Below are 19,324 nucleotides of genomic sequence, written 5' to 3' on the forward strand. Positions count from 1 at the left end.
AATTGCATAATCAGGTCAGTAATTCAGAAAGAACTCTGATGGAGGCAGTGTTAGAAAGGAAGCAACTGGAGGCATGGAACCCAGTCAAGAGATTCTAGTAATATTCAAGGCAGGAGAGGATGACTGTCTGAAAAGGCAGAGACTCTGAGCAGCGAAAGGAATTAACTGATTTTTGTTTGGGGTCCCTTCAAGGCAACACCCTGGTGCCAAAATTTTCTTGTCTGTCTGAGGGCAAAGTGTTTGGGAACTGTGAGCCTGAGAGCGTAGTTCCTAATGGTCCTCCTCCTGGCGTGTACTTCCAAATTTCCCTAAAACCCTTCAAATCCTAGTTCTCCAAAACTGGGCTGAAATGTCACTTTTTTGTGTGCAGACTTCTCTCACCACTCCAGGCTTTGGGGACTGACTTAGCTGGACCACTCATTTACCATTTGGTATCCTTGTAGTATTTTTGCTACAAGGAAAATACTTGTAGGCATACAAGTTCTGTTTATTTAATGTATAAATGCACTGAGAATAGACTGTAGGGTGGGCAAGGGCAAAAGCAGGGAGAAAGTGGAGGCTAACTGTAATAATCTAGGTAAGAGATGATGAGAACTTGGCCAAGATGACAGCAGTGGCGAGGAGTGAGAAGTACAAGTAGTGAGAAGTGGTCAACTTCTGAATATATTCTGAAGATACTGCTGATGGAGTTCGCTAATGTGTTAGATATGAAGTGTGAGAGATAGCCGGAGTCAAGGATGACTGCAAGATTTTTGGCCTGAAAAACTGAAAGATTGCAGTTGCCATTAACGAAGATGGGGAAGACTGAAAGGAATGGATAGGGAAGGGGGAAATTTTTAAGCTTGAGATTCCTATTTTATATCAGTAGAAAATATAATACATGTATCTGAAAGATATTTGACTTCAGATTGGTTGAATTAATGGATGATTGTTAATTGTAGCTCCATCTCTACCCAGGTGGCTTTAAATAACTAATCATACAAGGATCTAATTCTCCTTAATCAAAAGTATATTTAGCCACCTTAATAAAGTTTATTTAAGCTGAATCAGATCTGTTTTTTGTATTTATATTGCCAAAATAAAAGCTGATTCATAAACTGATGAAACAATAGGCATAAGCTTCATTTTAGTAAAAAGCATAGTGGGCACTTAATGAAAGTGTGGGCATATCAACTTCTAAAGATGACTTTTTCACATCAAATTCTAGAAATATATGGGTGTTGCAGTAGTAGAGACTGGCCTCTTGACTTTGGATTCTTGTATGAAATAAGAGGTATGTCTACTCTGTAAAAAAGTCTTAAAAACAAAAATAATTTTTGAAGTTCAGAGAGACAAAATTTTACACAATATTTTTCCATATTTATTTAGCAGAAATTTAGCTGTGTAAATACAGTTTGAAGTAGTTCATTATTAATAATTTTATAGTTCTGCAGCTGTAAAACACAGTATCACAACATGCATAAATAATGCTCTTGATACTACTTTAAACATTAAGACAGATTATGAATTAGCTTTCTGTTGAGCTAATGTTATAGGTAGCTGTACAAGTTACCAAATAATCAAACTTCTGAAAAGGCTGAGTGAATTTTAATTGTCATAATTTCATTACTAATTTTTACAAGAGAAGTGCCACTAAAAGTGTAAGGTTCCAAGGGTTTTACAACAAAGGAGAAAAACTTTCTATGAGAGGGGATAATCCCATATAAATTAAATCAAATGGTTAAACACATTTTTTAAGAGGTCCACAAGGCATTTGAGAATTCCTTAAATACATGTTTTTAGCATAATATTGTCAATTATGTCAAGGCAAGTTCACATAGTACAACATGTTGCACATGTTGAAAATTCCTTTTCTGAAGCTGGTCACAGATTTATAGAAACTGATAACTGCTAATTTGTATAGGTGCTGAGCAAGCTGCTGAAAAACTTGTAAATCTAATTTTGACAGTCCATAACCCCTACTTCCAAATCCTTCTCTCCAGCTCCAATGAATAAAATGAAGCTCGGACACTCAATTGTGAAGTAAAATAACATGGAAGGAGAACTCAAGGAGAGTACATGTGCGTCTCCCAGCCTGAACTTCCACTACCTACCTGCCTAACACTGTCTTAAATACTCAGTTTTACTGCCACCTCCTCTCAAAAGTGTTTCCCTCTGCACAGCCTCTTCTATGTACATTACTGCACTTAACATACTAAATTGTAATCACTGGTTACGTCTGATCCTTGTATTAGCAACTGGAGGCAGACTGTCCTTTCTCACTTCTGTATTTCCTGATCCTGACAGTGTCTGGTACACATTAAATGCTCAGCAAATGTTTGTTGAATGAATAGATGAACAAGTAAACTAAACAGTACTGATTCCAGAAGTTGTAACTAAATATTGTAATAAGTATTTCATTACTTAAAACTATGTTTAATATCATGGCCCAAAAAAGGAAGGGAGGAAAAAAACCTAGTCTTCTCAGCCTATTTCTAACACCAATACTTTAATCTTTATGTTCATTTGTATTCATGTACACAGTATTATTATACACAGTGGCACAACGTAAGATTAGCTTTCAGTAGTTACTCTTCAGTCACATTCATTATTGTTAGTGTAGATCAGCACCAAAAGACAATCCCTAAAGAAATATGTCTCATGAAATGATTTGCCGGTAATATTAATGTTGTGTTATTGAAGTAAAATTTTCTCATCCAAGCCTATCTATCTCTACTTTCAAATAAGGACTTTTTCATGATAAAAGATTGGTCTAACCACTTTGTAATTCTAATTTTCCTTTGGTACAATAAACAAGTCATAAAGCAACAGTTTCTTCCAGTTTTAATACATTCATGTAACTACTTTATGTTCCTTCCCCATTTATTTTCTTACAGATAAAATTCCACTGCAATGAATTCTCTTGTGTAGCCAAATTGTTATGGCAAATTCACTGTTAGAAAGAAATTATTTTATATATATTATATAGTTTTCAGGATCAACTTATTACAAAGATGCTAGGTTTCCAGAAATGAAAACCAGCATCCGAAATCTGAATAAAAAGTGACACATGTACAACTTCTTCCATCAACAAGATTAGAGAGCACTGTGTAGTATGGTACTCTTTATTTTGAAATTCAATGTGAAAAATTATAGAATGATCAAGAAATAACTTCTTTTCCTCCTTCATTTAATAAGGGATCCAACAAAAGTACTTTTAATACCAGTTTATTTTTCATAAATAAATCACTATTATAATTGACTATCTACTGAGAAATAAAAATATTTGAACTTTTTAAAAAAAAATATAGAGCCCTTCTTGATTAACAGAATTTGTTTTAATGGGATTTATCTATTGTATCTTATACCTTAGTCAAGGAACCATTAAAACAAAGAAATCAATGACAAAGTATTCATGTAACTGTCACTGATTTCAGGAAATAAACATTAAAAAAAGATTTAAGGCTACCCAGTAATAGCTTCTCATAAAACCAAATGAACCTTACAATTGTAATTAGACTTCAAAAGACCAAAATATTGGTTTATATTGAGCCAAGATTAGGAAAATCTTCCACTGTTGACATTTTCATGTTCTTAGTTTTTCAATCAAATAATCAGCCTGTAATTTAAAAATAACATTTTAAATTCTAGTTATCATAGCCAACATGAAATAATTCTACTGGCATCCCTAGTATAACGAGCCACAGCAGAATAGCTGGCTGCTACAAGTTCTGTTCAATATAGTAGTTTTTAAACTACAGTAAAGGTATTCTAGATTATATGTAAATAGGCAGATTTTTGTCCACATTGCCTATTTGTTAGACAGTTTCAATAAGGAAAATAAATATAATACTAAAGTTTTAAAAAGTAAACTAGACATGCAGGAATATGAAATGCATTTTACTAAGTGAAAGAAGTCAATCTGAAAAGGCTGCGTACTGTATGATTCCAGCTATGTGATATTCTGGAAAAGGCAAAAGGAGACATTAAAAAGATCAGTGGTTACTAGGGATTATGGGGAGGGAGAAATGAATGGTCATAGCACAGAGGATTTTTAGGGCAGTTAAACTATTCTGCATCATACTGTAATGGTGGATACAAGTCATTATGCATTTGTCCAAACCCAAAGAATGTACAACACCAAGAATGACCCCTAATGTAAACCACAGACTGAGTGATAATGACATGGCAATGTAGTTTTATAGATCATGACAAATTTATCACTGTGGTGTAGGATGTTGATAGTGGGGAGACTGTGAGTATGTGGGGACAGAGGGTATACGGGAACTCTACTTTCCATTCAATTTTGCTGTGAAACTAAAACTGCTCTAAAAAATAAATCTTGAAAAAATAAAAAGAAAACTAAAGTCTTCTAGTTGTATCATTTCAGATACTTTTCACAATCATCTTATATATCTGGAACATTATATAAGGTTTTGGAATAAACTTTAATATCTTTATCTTGATTTTTTTCAAAGTCTTATAATATATACTTAAATACCTAGACTTAAGAAGAGTTCAGATTCCCAGGATGGAACATTAACAGATCTCATAACTTTGTTCATTCATTTTTTTCCCAACTGAAATATCATGTAAGGAAATACATTTTTATAATTTTTAAATTATATTTTAATTATTTTATTATAAAAGCGTAGATAGTATAGCAAATTAGAAATACAAATAACAATAAATATCCCTGCTTATCATATGGATTTTTTTTAAAGCTTCCTAAAAATGCCCCACTTTTTAATTTCAAATACACACACATATCTTAAATATGTTTTTAATTAAAATCATCTGGACAACAAGTCGAGGAATAATAATGGTATGCATTACCTAATAGTAATTATTTAATTTGTAATCTGATAATTATTGGAAAATAGCAACTATATCATGGACACATAAAATAAGAAAAGTAAATTACTATTACTAGTCAAGTGGCCCTGGAAGGACAGAGTCACTTAATAACTAAAGCTCGACTGTCAGGTTTCAAGCCTATAATCAGTTGAATTCTGTTCTACTTTTGCCCTAGCAAAGCAGAGTCCTGCAATTTTTTAGGCTCAAAGCTTCAACCTCAGATCTAATAGCTGATGCTACCACTTGCATCAGTTTCTACAGTGATGTTGGTGATGATGATAGAGGCAGCAGGTAACTTTTATTAACCCCTACTATTTGCAAGGTACAGTTTTAGCTGCTTTACATGTTAATTATTTCATCAATCCTCTTATCAACCCTACTGGTAGGCACTATGACCTATATGCAGGTGATAGATAAAAAACTTGGGCCTTAAAAAGTTTAAGTAACTTGCACATGGCCACTCAAATAACTAATGGAGCCAGGAATCAGGATTATGAACTATTAATGCCATGGTTCTTCTGTATCATATCCTCTGCTTAAAACTGACTTCGCCATAGCACCTCTTCCTACAGATCTGATGACATGGAAAGTCCCCCAAATTAAAAATATTATTTTGGATCTGTGCCAATGATAGGTTAAAACAGATGACCAAGTCTATAAGAGGTGTACCTACCTACTGTTGCCAAGAAAAGAAAAACTACAACAAAAAGGACAAATATATTAAATATTTTTGTATGCTGCTGGCAAAACAATAGTACTTACTGAGATAAACCAATAGGAATTCACTCTATAAACCAGTTTTGATACGAAGCTAAGCTGATCGGCGGGTGCCAGAACGTGAAGGTGCAAGTGGGAGACGGAACAGAACGGTGGCAGGTGGAACCCCATCCTGCAACAGGAAGGCGGAGAGAGAGTTCGCAAATGAGCTCCATAATAGTTCAAAGCTGTATTTTCAGGTTAAAACAAGGACATTAAAGATATCCAAAACAGATTACCTAAGGTAGATAGATTACTACTCAAACATCTCTTTCACTGTTTTTCCTTATGCACTTCAGAGTATCCACACAGCTCCTCTTCTTTTCATATTGAAGTTTACAGTAAGATAAACTCTTTATCAATGAAGGCTTTCACAGCATGTTGTGCCGCAGTATAAACTTTATGAATTCTGAGCTGGCATTTCTTATCGCTTCAGTTCTTATATTAAGCTTTCATTCTCCTAAAAGATGTCTCTGCAATGAATCTTAAAATAACTGGACACTCAAGCAGAAGCAGGGTTCCCTTTTCCAAGACATAGCCAGTAGATGGCATGCTCTCTCCTTTAATAAAATGATCCATCATTTCCTTACCACCGCTAAAAAATCTTTATCATGAGTTAAGTTTTTTGAATACTGAAAATAAGTTAGATGATAACTATTCGTAATTATGTGCTTTATAGGACATTTACAAGAGAATTCTTTTGACTAGTAAAACATTTTTTAAAATATGACTTAACCTCTTAAAAATCCATTTACAAACAGTTTTGTAAGTTCACTTACTCTGAATGGAGCAAAGCACACCTGTAACAATAATCTAAGCCTAGAAATATTTCCCTGTTCAAACTAGAAGTCCCAATTTAAAAAAAAAAAAAGAGACCAAAAGTGTCTGGGAGTGTGGGAAGAAGGCAGAGGAGAGGTGCTGTATTGCAGCAACACAGGACTGACAATGTGGAGTCAGATTTGTGACATATTGAAAAGCTCCTACCACTACCAAGAAAAGAAGACTAGGTTTTCCCTTATGAAACAGGAGTCATACAATGGAATCAGGTAATCTAAAAGCTAGAAGCAACTCAAGGGTTCACTCAACCTTTTCATTTTAAAGATGGGGAAACCAAGATCCAACAAGTTGAAGAGACTTCCCAAGGTCACAAAGTTAGGCAGTGGTAGAGGTAGGATTAAGACTCAGGGCTCTTGACTCCAAGTCCAGTGCTCATTCTTCTCATAAGCACTCCTATGACTGGGGGGGGAACGTGCTGCTTTTGACCAAAGGGTCTCAAGTACCATCTGTCCCTTGTCATTATCACCCTTGAACATAGTGCTGGACAGTTTTCACGGGATTTTTACACACACACAGTCTCCTTTGGGCCTATAAGTAGGCAGAGCAGCTGTTACCTTGGAGAGGTTAAATGACTTATCTAAAGTAACACAGCCAGTACAAGCACAGTAACGGCAAGTAGCATGGACAGCATTAGAATTCCGGTCTCTCTAAATTCCAGTTCAGAGTTGTCAGAAGTAATCTCTACTATACCTGCCTTGGTATTGCTTGATCATACAAAACAAAATCAGAAATCTTTTAAAAAGAAAAAAATTAGATTAATTAACACAGTTGCCAAATTGAACATTGAGTGCTTTTGCTCAAACTTTGGCAAATGCCAGAGTTCAGTTCAGCAAGAAACGAATACAAGTTACTTTCATGCTAGAAGTGTCATAATGTATATTTCAATCACAGAATAAATTTTTTCTAAGGAAATTCAGTTTATACACAATTTTATAGGAATGCACAAATTGAACAAAGTGGACTAAGTAACTAATTTTATGTACTCACTGCATGAATACACTTGTCTGTCCAAACTATAAGTGGTGATTATTAGATGTTGAGATATGAAAAGATTTGTTTATTAAATTTACCAATGAACAATGCTCACTTTCAGGAAAACTGCTCTAACCCATGAACTTTGCCTTCTCTACTTTAATTTTCCTGAGGAAATAACATTTCAAAAAAATCAACTGCATATATTGATTTCTACCTGGAAGTATACATACCTTGTATTTTTAAAGTCAGTGAAATTATTCCTTTCAAGAATGGTTTTTCCAACAGTTACCATGTTCTCAACTATAAAACAGGAAAACTGTATCACACTATAGGAAACATTAAGTTCACTACATAGTTACTAATCCTAGTAAAAATGGATACACATTAAAGACACATTCAATAGCTCTAAGTTACTGAGAAGTTTGCTTATCAACAACTGAAATGAAGGTTCAACCTATTACACAATATCACTCATAGGCTGACTTTGGACAGCTGTTAACAGATACTATCAAGTGACTAGGACATCTGACCCTACTGAGGTCTAATTCTAATCATAAGGAAACCAAGTAAATGAGCAAGAAAATGTTTGAATCAAGAAGAAAGACAGAAAACAAATGGCAAGATGGTAGACCTAAATCCAGCTTTATCAATGGTTATATTGTTTCTTTACTAAACTCTCCGATTAAAAGACAGAGATTTTCACACTATATATATATATTTTTTTAAAAGCAGGACCCAATTATATTGCTGTCTTCGAGTCTTTAAATGTAAATATTCAATTTACAAGTAAAGGATAGAAAAAGATACCAAATGCAAACAATAAGTAATAAGAAAGCTGGAGGAGCTAAATTAATACCATACAAAAGAGATGCAAGAAGTACTTCCAGAAATAAAGAGGAATGTATTTATTATAATGATAAAAATGGATAAATTCATTGAGATGGCATGACAATCATAATTACGTGTTCACTTAGAATCAGATCCAAATACATGAAGCAAAACCTATTGTCTCTTTCCTATGTCACTGATATCTAATCTTACTAGTTCCTTCTTTATACTTACTTTGATCTAATTTGCTTGCCTCTTCTAGCATCCTAAACTGGAACCTTAGGTCATTGGTTTTACACTTCCTTTTCTAATACAAGCACTTAAAGCTATAAATTTCCTTCTAGATTCTGCTTTCACTACATTCTACAAATTTTGATAGATATATGTCTATTACCAATCAATTGAAAATAGTCTTTTTAACTTATTTAGAAGGTATTTAAAAGGGCGTTAATTTTAAAATGTTAAGACTTAGTCTAGATTTTACTATTTTTCTACTTTAATTCCATTGTCATCAGATAACATATTTTATAAGATTTTGATCATTTGAAATGTATTGAGACTTATTTCATTGTCTGGAATATAGTCTACCTTGGTGAACACGTGCTTCTAACAAAATGTGTATTCTATAGTTAGGTGAAGTTCTGTTAATGTCCTTTATTGTCACAGTGCTTGCCTGTGTTACTGAGCTCTTCCATATGCTTATTATTTTCCCAACTTTAGACTATATAAAAACATTAATTGCAAGTATCTTTAAACTTTTAATATGGAAATATTCAAATATATGCAAAATCAGAAAGAACAATACATATAATGAAATCCCAAATGATGCCTCAAAATTAGTAACATTTGATTTACAACAGTTATAACAACTTTTACCAAGAAAGGAAATACTAGAAAAAGAAAAACAAACATAAATACATTTCTCCCTCCTTAAGCATAATAGTATAAAAGGAAATTCTTAAGGCTGTGGTGGCTGTTGCCTAAATGTGCATGTAAATTGGCCTCCATCTGTTGGAATGAGCGTGAAATGTACTGATAGAACTTAAGATGACTAAGGTACTTCTCAATATCTAGAAAAAACTGTTTAAATAAACTGGTAATTCAGTAGTACAAACACTAATAAACCTATCAAGGTTTTCATCAAAGAAATTTCTTAATGACCTTCAAAAATCTAGCCCTATTTATCTATTTATCTTGCCAGTTACCTTACGGTATTGATCAAATTAATCCCAGACCCTGTTGACAATGGCTATTAAAGCAGATGTGATGTAAACTTAGAAATGTCTTAGTAAATGATAGTTGACAAGTCACAGAAATCACGAATAAGAAAATACAGGATAATCCTGTAAGAGAAGGATTTCAGAATCCCTTTTTCAGAGCCTAAAAGTTCATCACTAAAATCGCATAATTAAACGTTGGTTCATCTACACAGGAAACTAACTACAAGGCAGGTACCAATATGGTCTCACTCTCAGGCAATATGAGCTCATATGCCATATCATAACTTGTTTGTCTGTAACTTTTCATAGCACCTTTCACTTTCAGAATCAAGAAAGCCATCATTTAAAAAGCAAAAAGAGGCATAATCTTTTAGAGATTTCTTTAAAGATGATTTTTTAAAGAGATTTTTTTTAAAGATGATATCTGGGATTTGCTTCAAATTCACTGTGGGAGAAGATTAATATATGTAAAAAGATTAGCCACGAGTTAATAAATGTTGAGCTTGGGTGATAAATACATGGAGATTATACAATTTTCTTCATTTTTGTATATTTTTGAAATTTTTCATAATGAAAGTTTCAAAAAGCCATAATGCTCATCTATCATAATACCTGGCTAAACTGTTTTCAGTCTCTGCCATCACTGATGCCGATTCAAGAAGACATAGCCACGCAGAATACTGCGATCATCTTACCCAGTTCCAGGTGATCTTTCTTTAGGTATCTGCAGTTTTCAATATGCTTCTTTGGCACCACAAGATAATGATGAGGTGCTGCTGGCTTGATATCTTTGAAGCAAACTAGGTCTTCATTCTAAAGGAAAAAATGTATCATTTGTTAGTGAATTTTTTAAAAGAATTTCCTAATGCTGTCCTAATGCATGCCTTAAACATCATAAATCTCAGTCTGATAAGGAAATGGTCCTTATGTCACAACTAATCCCCACTGGGCAATTTTGTGATTAAGCATTAAGTCCATAAAGACAAGCTTTTAGTTCCTTCATGAGATGCTCATTTATTCCAGAGAAGAAAAAGACAAGAAATCAATTTGAGGAAAACAATTATGAATAAAGTTTATTAAAACTTCATTACCATAATCCCAGAGTTTTAAAAATTTCATTATATATTTCTTCATCTCTACCCTAAAGTTTTTCCACTCCTAATATGTACTTTTAAGGGTTTGACTACAGAATCATAGCAAGATTGATAAATTCTTGTTTACGTTTAATTTTTTCCAAAGTGACATTTACCTCTGTTATAACATCATCTAGCATCTACATATCTAGGGGTTACACTTTTAAACATTTTTTACAGTAATTATGAATACTTTAAATTTACTTGCCACGTTACAGCACCAAAAAGAGTCTGAAATGTTGAGACAAACTCCAGTATTTTGTATTAAGTTGTGTGCCCAGTCCAGTACATGTAAGGCCTCGGTTTTCTGGCTTACATACTCCACACAGTAATATAAGAAAAAAAGAAAAGGAAACGAAACAGGGAGTCTTTCAACTTGTTAACATTTGAATTTCAAGCTTTTCCAACAGAAAAACCTGTATTCCCTAAATAACCTCATTCAATACCTTATATTTTTAAAATTAGTCAAAGTTAAATAAAATCTGTATCAATAAGCATAATTTCCCTCAGAAAAATTCCCAGAATGCATTGTTGCTCATTAGTTCTCCACTCTAAGAACCAAAATTCAGTTTGAACAAGGGCCTAATATCCATGTCAGCAATCTTGATTTCAACGAGAATGATAAAAGGCAACTGTACATACTGCACCATGAACTTCCTTATCAGTATCCATACTGCTCACCTAAGCTCCAGGTGACTGACAAGTTAACCTCACTGAGACCACAATTCAGCGAATGGGACTTTTTGTCTACTTTTAGCCCCCAAGCAGAGCCATGATTGAAATGGAGGTCAGCAAAAATAAGGTATTGTGTGTCCCTTTTCTACCTTAAGGCTTCTATAAAATGCCCACAATATCATCTTATTAAAATATTGTTTAAATATTGATTTGTTGCTGTCCTCACATGCATACTTTCAATGAGGAGCTACTAAAATGCAGAAGCACAACAACACAAAAATCTGAATTATTTTTCCAGCTATTAAGTGTAACCTGCCTAAAAGAGGAGAATAGAGAGGGGAAAAAATGCAACTTTAAGATCTTGTGGTAAACACAGTGATGGGTTAACTGAATGAAGCATGAGCTAGGAGGAAGGTAAACAAACAAGAAGTGAATGGAGGTGCCTCCCTACAGAAACAGGGATCTGATGCTATGTTTCAAAAATGAGATCCTAACTGCCCCCAAACTTTCAGAAAAATCTGTAGCAATTGTTGCTTTGCTTTAATGTTAACAGGAAAATAAAATGAAAAGAATCTGTTATTCTCTTCGGTTGAAGCAAGACAAAAGTTTGAGGTTGAGATAGAAAATTAAGTAGAAACAGAAACTCATGAGGTGACTAGGGATAATGTATGCAGCATATTCCCCTAGTCCCAGGAGAAAATCTTTTGATATATTTGAGAGAGCGATGGGTTTGCTGTTAATTCATGGATAGAGATTCAGACTAGGAGTGTGTGTGTGTGTGTGTGTGTGTACGTGTGTGTGTGTGTACGTACATACATACGTACGTACGTGTGTGTACATATACATACATATGTAAATATATGCAAATGTGTGTGTGTGTGTGTGTGTGTGTATAGTCCCAGAAGGTTGGATGACTTGGGGAACCCCAAGGGCTAACTCTAACCCTAAAATAACAAACATAACAACTTCATCAATTTAAAAAATTTTTACTATGGTTATTCTGTCTAGTAGTAACTTTAAATATTGATATCCATTGATATCCTTTTTAGGAAAGGATAAGATTGAAGACCACAATGTTTTTGAATGTTTCATTTTCCATTATTTCTTTAATGCTCCCAGCTGAGAAACAACTAGTATTGGGGACCTAATCTAGCACAACAAAATTGTATTTCCCAGATTGATCATAACACACCAGTTTTATATGTCTTTATTTCCCCTCAATTATGGTATTAACTTTCAAAATCCAGAGGTAATTCTTGTACAGAATACATCTTGATTAGAATTAGTTAGAGATAATATAGCTGGATTCTACCTCAAAGCAGGAGTGACACTTCTTTAGATTCATGGAACTAGAAAGTGCCAATCTAAAGGATAATAGAAGAAAAAAAATAAGCTCCTAAAAATCTTTTGTCTTATATGACTCAGCCATGAGAATGAACGAAATGCCCAGTTCTCTGTCATCTCTCAAAACCCTATTTTGAAAGGTTTTGTTTACTAAATGTCACACATTAGTATTTTATTTTCTAAATTCTTATTAATTTAAAAAAACTATCAATCAACATAACTATCATCATCATCAGTAGGTAAAATTCCTGTCAAAAGCAAAGAAGATTGATGTTTTATCTAGTCTATGCAATCAGTGATTGAATTAGATTCCCATTAGGCTTTCTAAAGTACTGAAAACTGGCTCTCTGATGTCCCCCTCTCCCTGCTGCTACTACTGACCCAGCGAATATATAGACTCTTCACTTGAAGAAAGACTGTCCTCCCATTCCACAGATTAAAAAGGCAAAAAATATCAGATGATATTTGAACAAGGCTATTCTTTGAAGCACAATTTATGATGGCAAACGGCTGAAAATAACCCATGTCCATAATTCATTTAAGAGACTGGTTGAATAAATTACAGTGAGTTCATAAATGGAGTATTGTGTAGCTGTAAAAAGGAATGAGGAAGATCTTTATATACTTATGAAGTCACTTCTGAAACATTCTCCTAAGGTAAAAAAAAAAAAAAAAGCAAAGAACAAGAGCGGTTAGGTTATCTTTTGTATATTAAGGGGGAATATAAACATATGCATACATATTTACTCACAAAGGAAAGATAAACCAAAACCGCTTTTTAAAAGTTTCTTACAGGGAAAGAGGAACAGGGTAGAAATAACAAGAGAATGAATACTAGACTTCGAATGTACTTTGCTTTAAAAAAGTGAATATTTAGCATACATTTTTGGACTTAAAAAAAAGTAGTCTCTAAAAATTGAAAACAAACAGAAACAAGTGAACCTAACTGCATGTCATGTTGGTAGCATAACCACACAAAGACCAGATAATTTCAAGTGACTTTTGACTATCTTATCTTTAATGACACCCACTAAAAGAGAATTTTTCATTTGCTGCTTTCAGTTCAGCTCATTGGCAAGCTTCTCAAGTGTGGGACATGTCATATTCATCTTTGAACTCCAAGTGAGTAACACATAGTAAGTCTGCAAAACTGTTGAATAAATAAATGGCAGTTGCTTAAATAGAAGGATAAAGCTACCGAAACTCCTTCATTTATCCCTTAAAAAATGGTGTGTTGTAATGGTTTTCAGATGCTTTTCCACAGAGATGAAGTCTTCCATGATCCAATAGGTGGAATTGCCCTGCACAACTAAGCAGAGTCCAACCCCAAATGCCAACAGTACTGCCATTAAAAGCACAGTTTAAAAGTGGCAGTCACACTTTCCTCATCTCTGGATCACACCTAAGGGGACATTTTCCTGAAGTCCAGTTTCTGATGGCAGTCACCTGACTCCTACCTTCCTGACCTATCTCCCCAGGGAGCCAGTTCTGCAGTGCTGTTCTGGATGTCATTCTTAAAGGCTTTTCCAAAACCAGCTCCTCCAGCCCTTGCAATGACTATTTTAGCAAATAATTCCCTATGTTAAATCAATTTCTGCTTTAAAAAAAAGCCTGATTTATTTTTCTTTCCTGCAACTAAACCATGAGTGACATCTTAAGCGAATAAAAAGAAAGAACACTTGAAAGAACATTTCAGTATCATGCCATCTAAGGTTTTAGGTCAATTTTGATTGAAGAAGGGGAAAAGCATTCAAATTAAACTAGTATTCCCTCAGTAATGTCTCAAGCAGGGTGAAAATAAACATTTAGCCCAGTGTTTCTCAACCACATTTTCATCAATGCCCCTCTAAGAACATTTTTGAGGCATTTCTTCCTAATCCCACCCCTACTACATTTTAATACCACAGAACACTCTTTATCTGTTTATGTACTCTATGTACATCTTTGCCTCATACATAAAAAGAGAATACAGTATCGCCTCCCAAGAACCAGTTTTCACCCCTTGGGGAGTGGTATCTCCCCCATGAGAACGCATGGTCTAGTCTTTGCTTACTTTTGATTCCACAGTATACAACAAGAAAACACTATACAGAGGCCTGTGGGGTGAGGAATCTTCTCCAGCTTTTGCCAGAATGTTTCCCAGACTAACGCTACATGATGCTGGTAACCAGTCCAATTAATCCAAATCAGATTTTCTCCTCTACACTTAATTATAAGTTTACCTTACTTCACATAAACCCAACAGTATCTAGATGTTTATAATGAATATATATGAATACATGAATATTATATATAATCTAAAATGTACAAATTCAGTATTAGGTAATTATTCTCTTTTTAAAAAGATTCATTAATCTTTAGTTAGTGAGCTCTTCTACATTAAATCATGCTAGATTCATTTTGGAAAAAAAAGAACAACTTCTTGGCGCACTACTGCACAAGTATATGTATCCTATGTTTTGTATTATATGGACTATTGTATATATTGATCTATGTTCCCTATTTAGGGTATAAATTATTTTAAAGTATTAATTTCCTCTATAAAAACGCCCTGAGTCTCCTCATATAGTTTACTTTGAGAATGTTCCAAACAAAGAAAAAATCCTGACCTTTGGCCAGGAAGGTAACTATGATGTAAGTCTGGACCAGCCTCCCCTCCTCAATGACAATTTTTAGACAAAGCTTTCCACAACTACTGGTACCTATTTTCTATCAGTTTTCTTCAACACTGGTACTGGAGCATGCACAATTTAAAAGCAGTTTCCAAGAATCTAAGAAATATTGAACTCTGTGAAGTTAAAAAACTCACTTTACCTCTTGTTTACTTAATTTTATAATTAGTAAAATAAGGAGTGAATAAAGAGACAGAACTTGGTCCCTTCTGACTGTCCAGATCAGCTCAGCAAAGGTCTACTGTACAGACAACTGATGGACTTACTCTTTCTCTGTCAGCTGCTTCCTGTCTCACTTTCTTCTCCTATTCAGTCTTTCTGCAGCATAAATTCTTAGCGTTGTCCTGCTGCACTTTGGTAACAACCATAGGACCGGACTCCAACTCTGGGTTGACACACCGGCCCACATTATCTGAAACTGGACTTAAGCTTCTGCTTGAGGGGAGGCAAAAGTCTTGTGGCTGAGCAGACATTAAACCAAATGTCCTCCACCTCAACTGACCCTCATCACTACACAAGAATCCTTGTCTCCCTCATCCTCTCTGCTGGCCTCCAGGGGAGCTACTTCAAACTTTTTACTTCAAAATAACCATATATTTTGCTCCTTCGCCTCCTTCAGGGCTTCATTCAAATGCCACATTCTTAGTGCAGCTTTTCCTTTAAAGTTGCATTCCTTTTCTCTTTTATTTTTCACCATCTAATAAACTATGTATTTTACTTATTATGTTGCTTATTGTCTATTTCCTGTGAGTACAATGTAAGTTCCCCGAGGACAGGGGTTTTTGCACATTTTGTTTACTGCTGTTTCTCAATGCCTCCAACAGTGCCTGGCACACAGGAGGCACTCATTCAAATACCGAGGAATGGATGAGTGCCTGAGATTCCTCTTTCCCAGGAACAAAGCTCTACTGCCCTGGGCCATTTGAAACCTCTCTCCACCGGCACCGTTTCATTTTAAACACACCAAAGTCTTCACTGTTTTAAAAAGCTTTCTCTTAATGTAACCGAGCAGGACTCTATTGTCATTGGTGACCATCTGATATCTGTAATGGTGTTTGTAACTGCTTAACTATATGATGGTTTAAAGGGTTTTTCTCATGCTCTACCAACTGAGCTAGGGTTAGGCTGGAAAGGAGGGAGGCATGGGTGGTCTGCCCAGCTCCCTTGTGGTGCTGGTGCTGTGTGCAGGGGTCATGCTTAGTACCCTGCTTTTGCCCCCAGTACCCTGCTCCTGACCCTAGTGGCCTCCTAGACCCCTTGTGGTTTCCTCGTATCCTGTTGTTTGAGGTACAGGAGGTCCCAGGCTTCAGCCTGCTTAAAAGGCTAAAAGCATTTATCAACCTGATTTTAAACTGCACACATTTTTCTCTAGAGCTCTTTTCCAGGGATCCCCTTCCTATTCATCCTTTGTTGTACAAGAATATTAAGAGAGTCTCAAAGCCTGAGGTGAACTTCATACCCAGCAGAGGGAAGGGGACCACCGCATCTGCAAAAATAAGAATAACTTTGCAACAGCTTGTTACCCTGTATGCAATCTCTAAGGAAACCAGCTCTGCCCCTTGAACTCTTGAACTTTTACTATAAAACCCCCTGCCTTCTCTCCCTAGCAGGCTCACAGTCTTAAGAGACGTTAGTCCACTGTGACTTCCTTTGCCTGGCAGAGAAATAAACCTGCCTTTTCTACTTCATCCAAAACTCTGTCCTCAAGTTTCAATTCGGTAAGCAGGGTATGGGAGCTGTGTTTCGGCAACATTAACCCCATCTCTTCCTGTAGTTACCATTCCCTTCCCCTATTCCCCAGGATGGCCAGACTTCCTTCAAAAGTTGTCTATACTTGCTGTCTTCAATTTTTCATCCTCCAGGTTCTTATCAAGTACAATCTGCCAAATGCCTTCTGCAATTGCTCTCCTCAAGGTCAATGACCATCACTCTAGAGGCAAAACCCGTTCTGATCTAACTTGGCCTCTCTGCAAGCATACTGCAGGGTCACCTAACCCAGACATGAGGATTAGGGAAGGCTGATAGTGCTGCCAATTCCTTTCTTCCTGACACACTCCTTTCTCTTAACTTTTCTGGTTTTCCTTCTGTTCCTCTGCCTCTCTCTTATGATGTTAGTGTTCTTTGGGGTTCTGTGTAGGGGCCTCTTCACTTCTTACTCTACATACACTTCCTAGTGATCTCATTAATTCCTCTCTTTACAATTGCCATCTATAAACCATCAGTCCTATCATCTGGGCTAGAGATACAGATCTCCCCAGTGTCAGATCCTGTCCTGCCTGTTTTATCTCCTATGTCCTTAAATTTATCCACTTTTCTTCAGCCCTACTATCACATTCTTATTTCAGGCCATCATCAGGCTGGATTACTTCAGATCCATGCCTCCAGACTGCTCCATTCTCTACAGCAGTGCCAGATGATCTCTCAAAGATCAAACCCTCTCATGTAGCCCCTCAACCCCTTCCTTCAAACCCAGCCTTAACAGTAGCATTAAACACTGCAGGGCTTCCCTTCACTCTTCAAATAATGCCCAAACTCCTTAACATAAATTACAATGGCCTTAATAATTTGGCCCCCTATTTACCTCTTCAGCCTCATCTCTCACCATGCATCCCCTCAGACTCTGTATTCCAGTTAGATTGGATTTCTCCTTTCCTGTGGCACAAATGGAACCTTCCAAGGTTCTCTTTACCAGGGACATTCTTCCCTCTTCCTCACCTGATAAATGCCTACTTATTTTTTCATGTCTCACTTCCTGGGGAATGCCTTCCCTGACCCTTCAAATCTGGGTCAGGTGCCTCTCCACGGGCCTTGCAAAATACTGCAGGTGGTAAAACCATTTCACCATCAGCTGCTTCCTCGGTATTCACTCCACCCTTCAGATTATAAAATCTAGACAGGGACTATCCTTTACCTTGCTCACCACTGAATCTCCAACAGTGCTTAGAAGGAAATCAATTTACTTTTAACAAATGAATAGTATGATTACTACCAAAACCAAAAACAAAAACTCAGTATCTTTGGTTGTCTCAAAAGGTTGTTTCTTTAAAGGCAAGTTGAGCTGGTAGAAGAAACTGACTACCAGGTATCTGTTCTTAAATATCTGGACAGTCTTAGTGCTCTGAAATTTTCCACACATCTCAACTGATAACAGTTCTAGGAACTGGACCCTTTAATGCGAATCAGAAGTCACTGAGTAATGGTCCGACCTCGGACCCACTCCTGCCAGCCTATTTTCAGTCTAACAACAAGCGCTTCACAATGACCAGGATTGATTTTCTACCAGTTTTCAGTATCAGCAATTGAGTGCGGAATGTAAAAGCTGTGCCTAGAAAGGCGCAGGGAGGGGTCCCTGTAATGAAATTAGAGGCCATACCTGCTACTTTCTACCAAGTACCTCGGCAGCTGCAGAGAGAGACTTTATCCCCACATTCTCTCCCTTCAGAACAGCCGAGAGGCCGCTGGTGACCCTCCCGCCGCCGCCGAGAGAAGCAAGTCTATCACTAACAGCAGAACACGCAGCCTCCCATCCCCATTTCCCCAGGACCCGCCCGCACCCACACCCGCGAGGCCCCGCGGAGCCCCGGGCCGGTCGGCGCCGCCCACCTCACAGTACAGGAGCTCAGTGCCGGTGTCCTGCTGCCCCGCGATCCGGCAGAACACGCACTTGCTACTGCAGCCCTGGAGCTCCGGCGACTCTGCGGCGACCGCGCTGGTCTCCGGTGAAGACCCCGTAGGTTCTGCAGCCCCCGCTGCCTCAAGGTCGGCGCAGGACTTCGCGGAACCGCACTCCTGCTCCTCCGCCATCGCAGCTGAGAGCCTCAGGCTTCTCGGCGACCACAGGGCCCACGCAGAGTTCGCCTCCTGCACCTCCTCGATTTTGCCTCCAGGCGTCGCCCCTCGCCTGGCGCTGGGCCGGGCCAGGAGGTGGGCGCTGGAGCTGATCCAGGCTAGACCGAGGGAGACTCGCTGCGCGGCCGCAAAGCCAGAGGCGGGCCCGCCCACTGGAGGCCACGAGGGGGCGCAGGAGGACGCGAGCGGGCGCTACGGA

General features: G+C 36.9%; 1 protein-coding gene across 1 annotated transcript; it reads right to left on the reverse strand.

Moving 5' to 3' along the window:
- Positions 1-1,337: 1,337 nt before the first annotated feature.
- Positions 1,338-19,303, reverse strand: HINT3 (histidine triad nucleotide binding protein 3). The gene is made up of 5 exons (XM_010988610.3): positions 18,880-19,303; positions 10,148-10,265; positions 7,635-7,704; positions 5,599-5,725; positions 1,338-3,598 (listed from the first exon to the last, which is right to left on the reverse strand). The coding sequence occupies exons 1-5, from the start codon at positions 19,078-19,080 to the stop codon at positions 3,566-3,568; spliced, it is 549 nt and encodes a 182-aa protein (XP_010986912.1). The 5' UTR covers positions 19,081-19,303; the 3' UTR covers positions 1,338-3,565.
- Between the last annotated feature and the right edge of the window lie 21 nt (positions 19,304-19,324).

The sequence above is a fragment of the Camelus dromedarius genome, chromosome 6, assembly GCF_036321535.1.
Source record: "Camelus dromedarius isolate mCamDro1 chromosome 6, mCamDro1.pat, whole genome shotgun sequence".
Taxonomy (NCBI): Eukaryota; Metazoa; Chordata; class Mammalia; order Artiodactyla; family Camelidae; genus Camelus; species Camelus dromedarius.

Excerpts from the sequence above, each read along its gene's own strand:
- HINT3 (XM_010988610.3), bottom strand. The coding sequence starts at position 19,080 with ATGGCGGAGGAGCAGGAGTGCGGTTCCGCGAAGTCCTGCGCCGACCTT. Across the intron at positions 7,705-10,147 it reads GAAAGATCACCTGGAACTGG|TTGAGAACATGGTAACTGTT; the intron begins GTAAGATGATCG and ends CCTGTTTTATAG. Across the intron at positions 3,599-5,598 it reads ATTCCTATTGGTTTATCTCA|GCTGATTATTTGATTGAAAA; the intron begins GTAAGTACTATT and ends TTTAAATTACAG.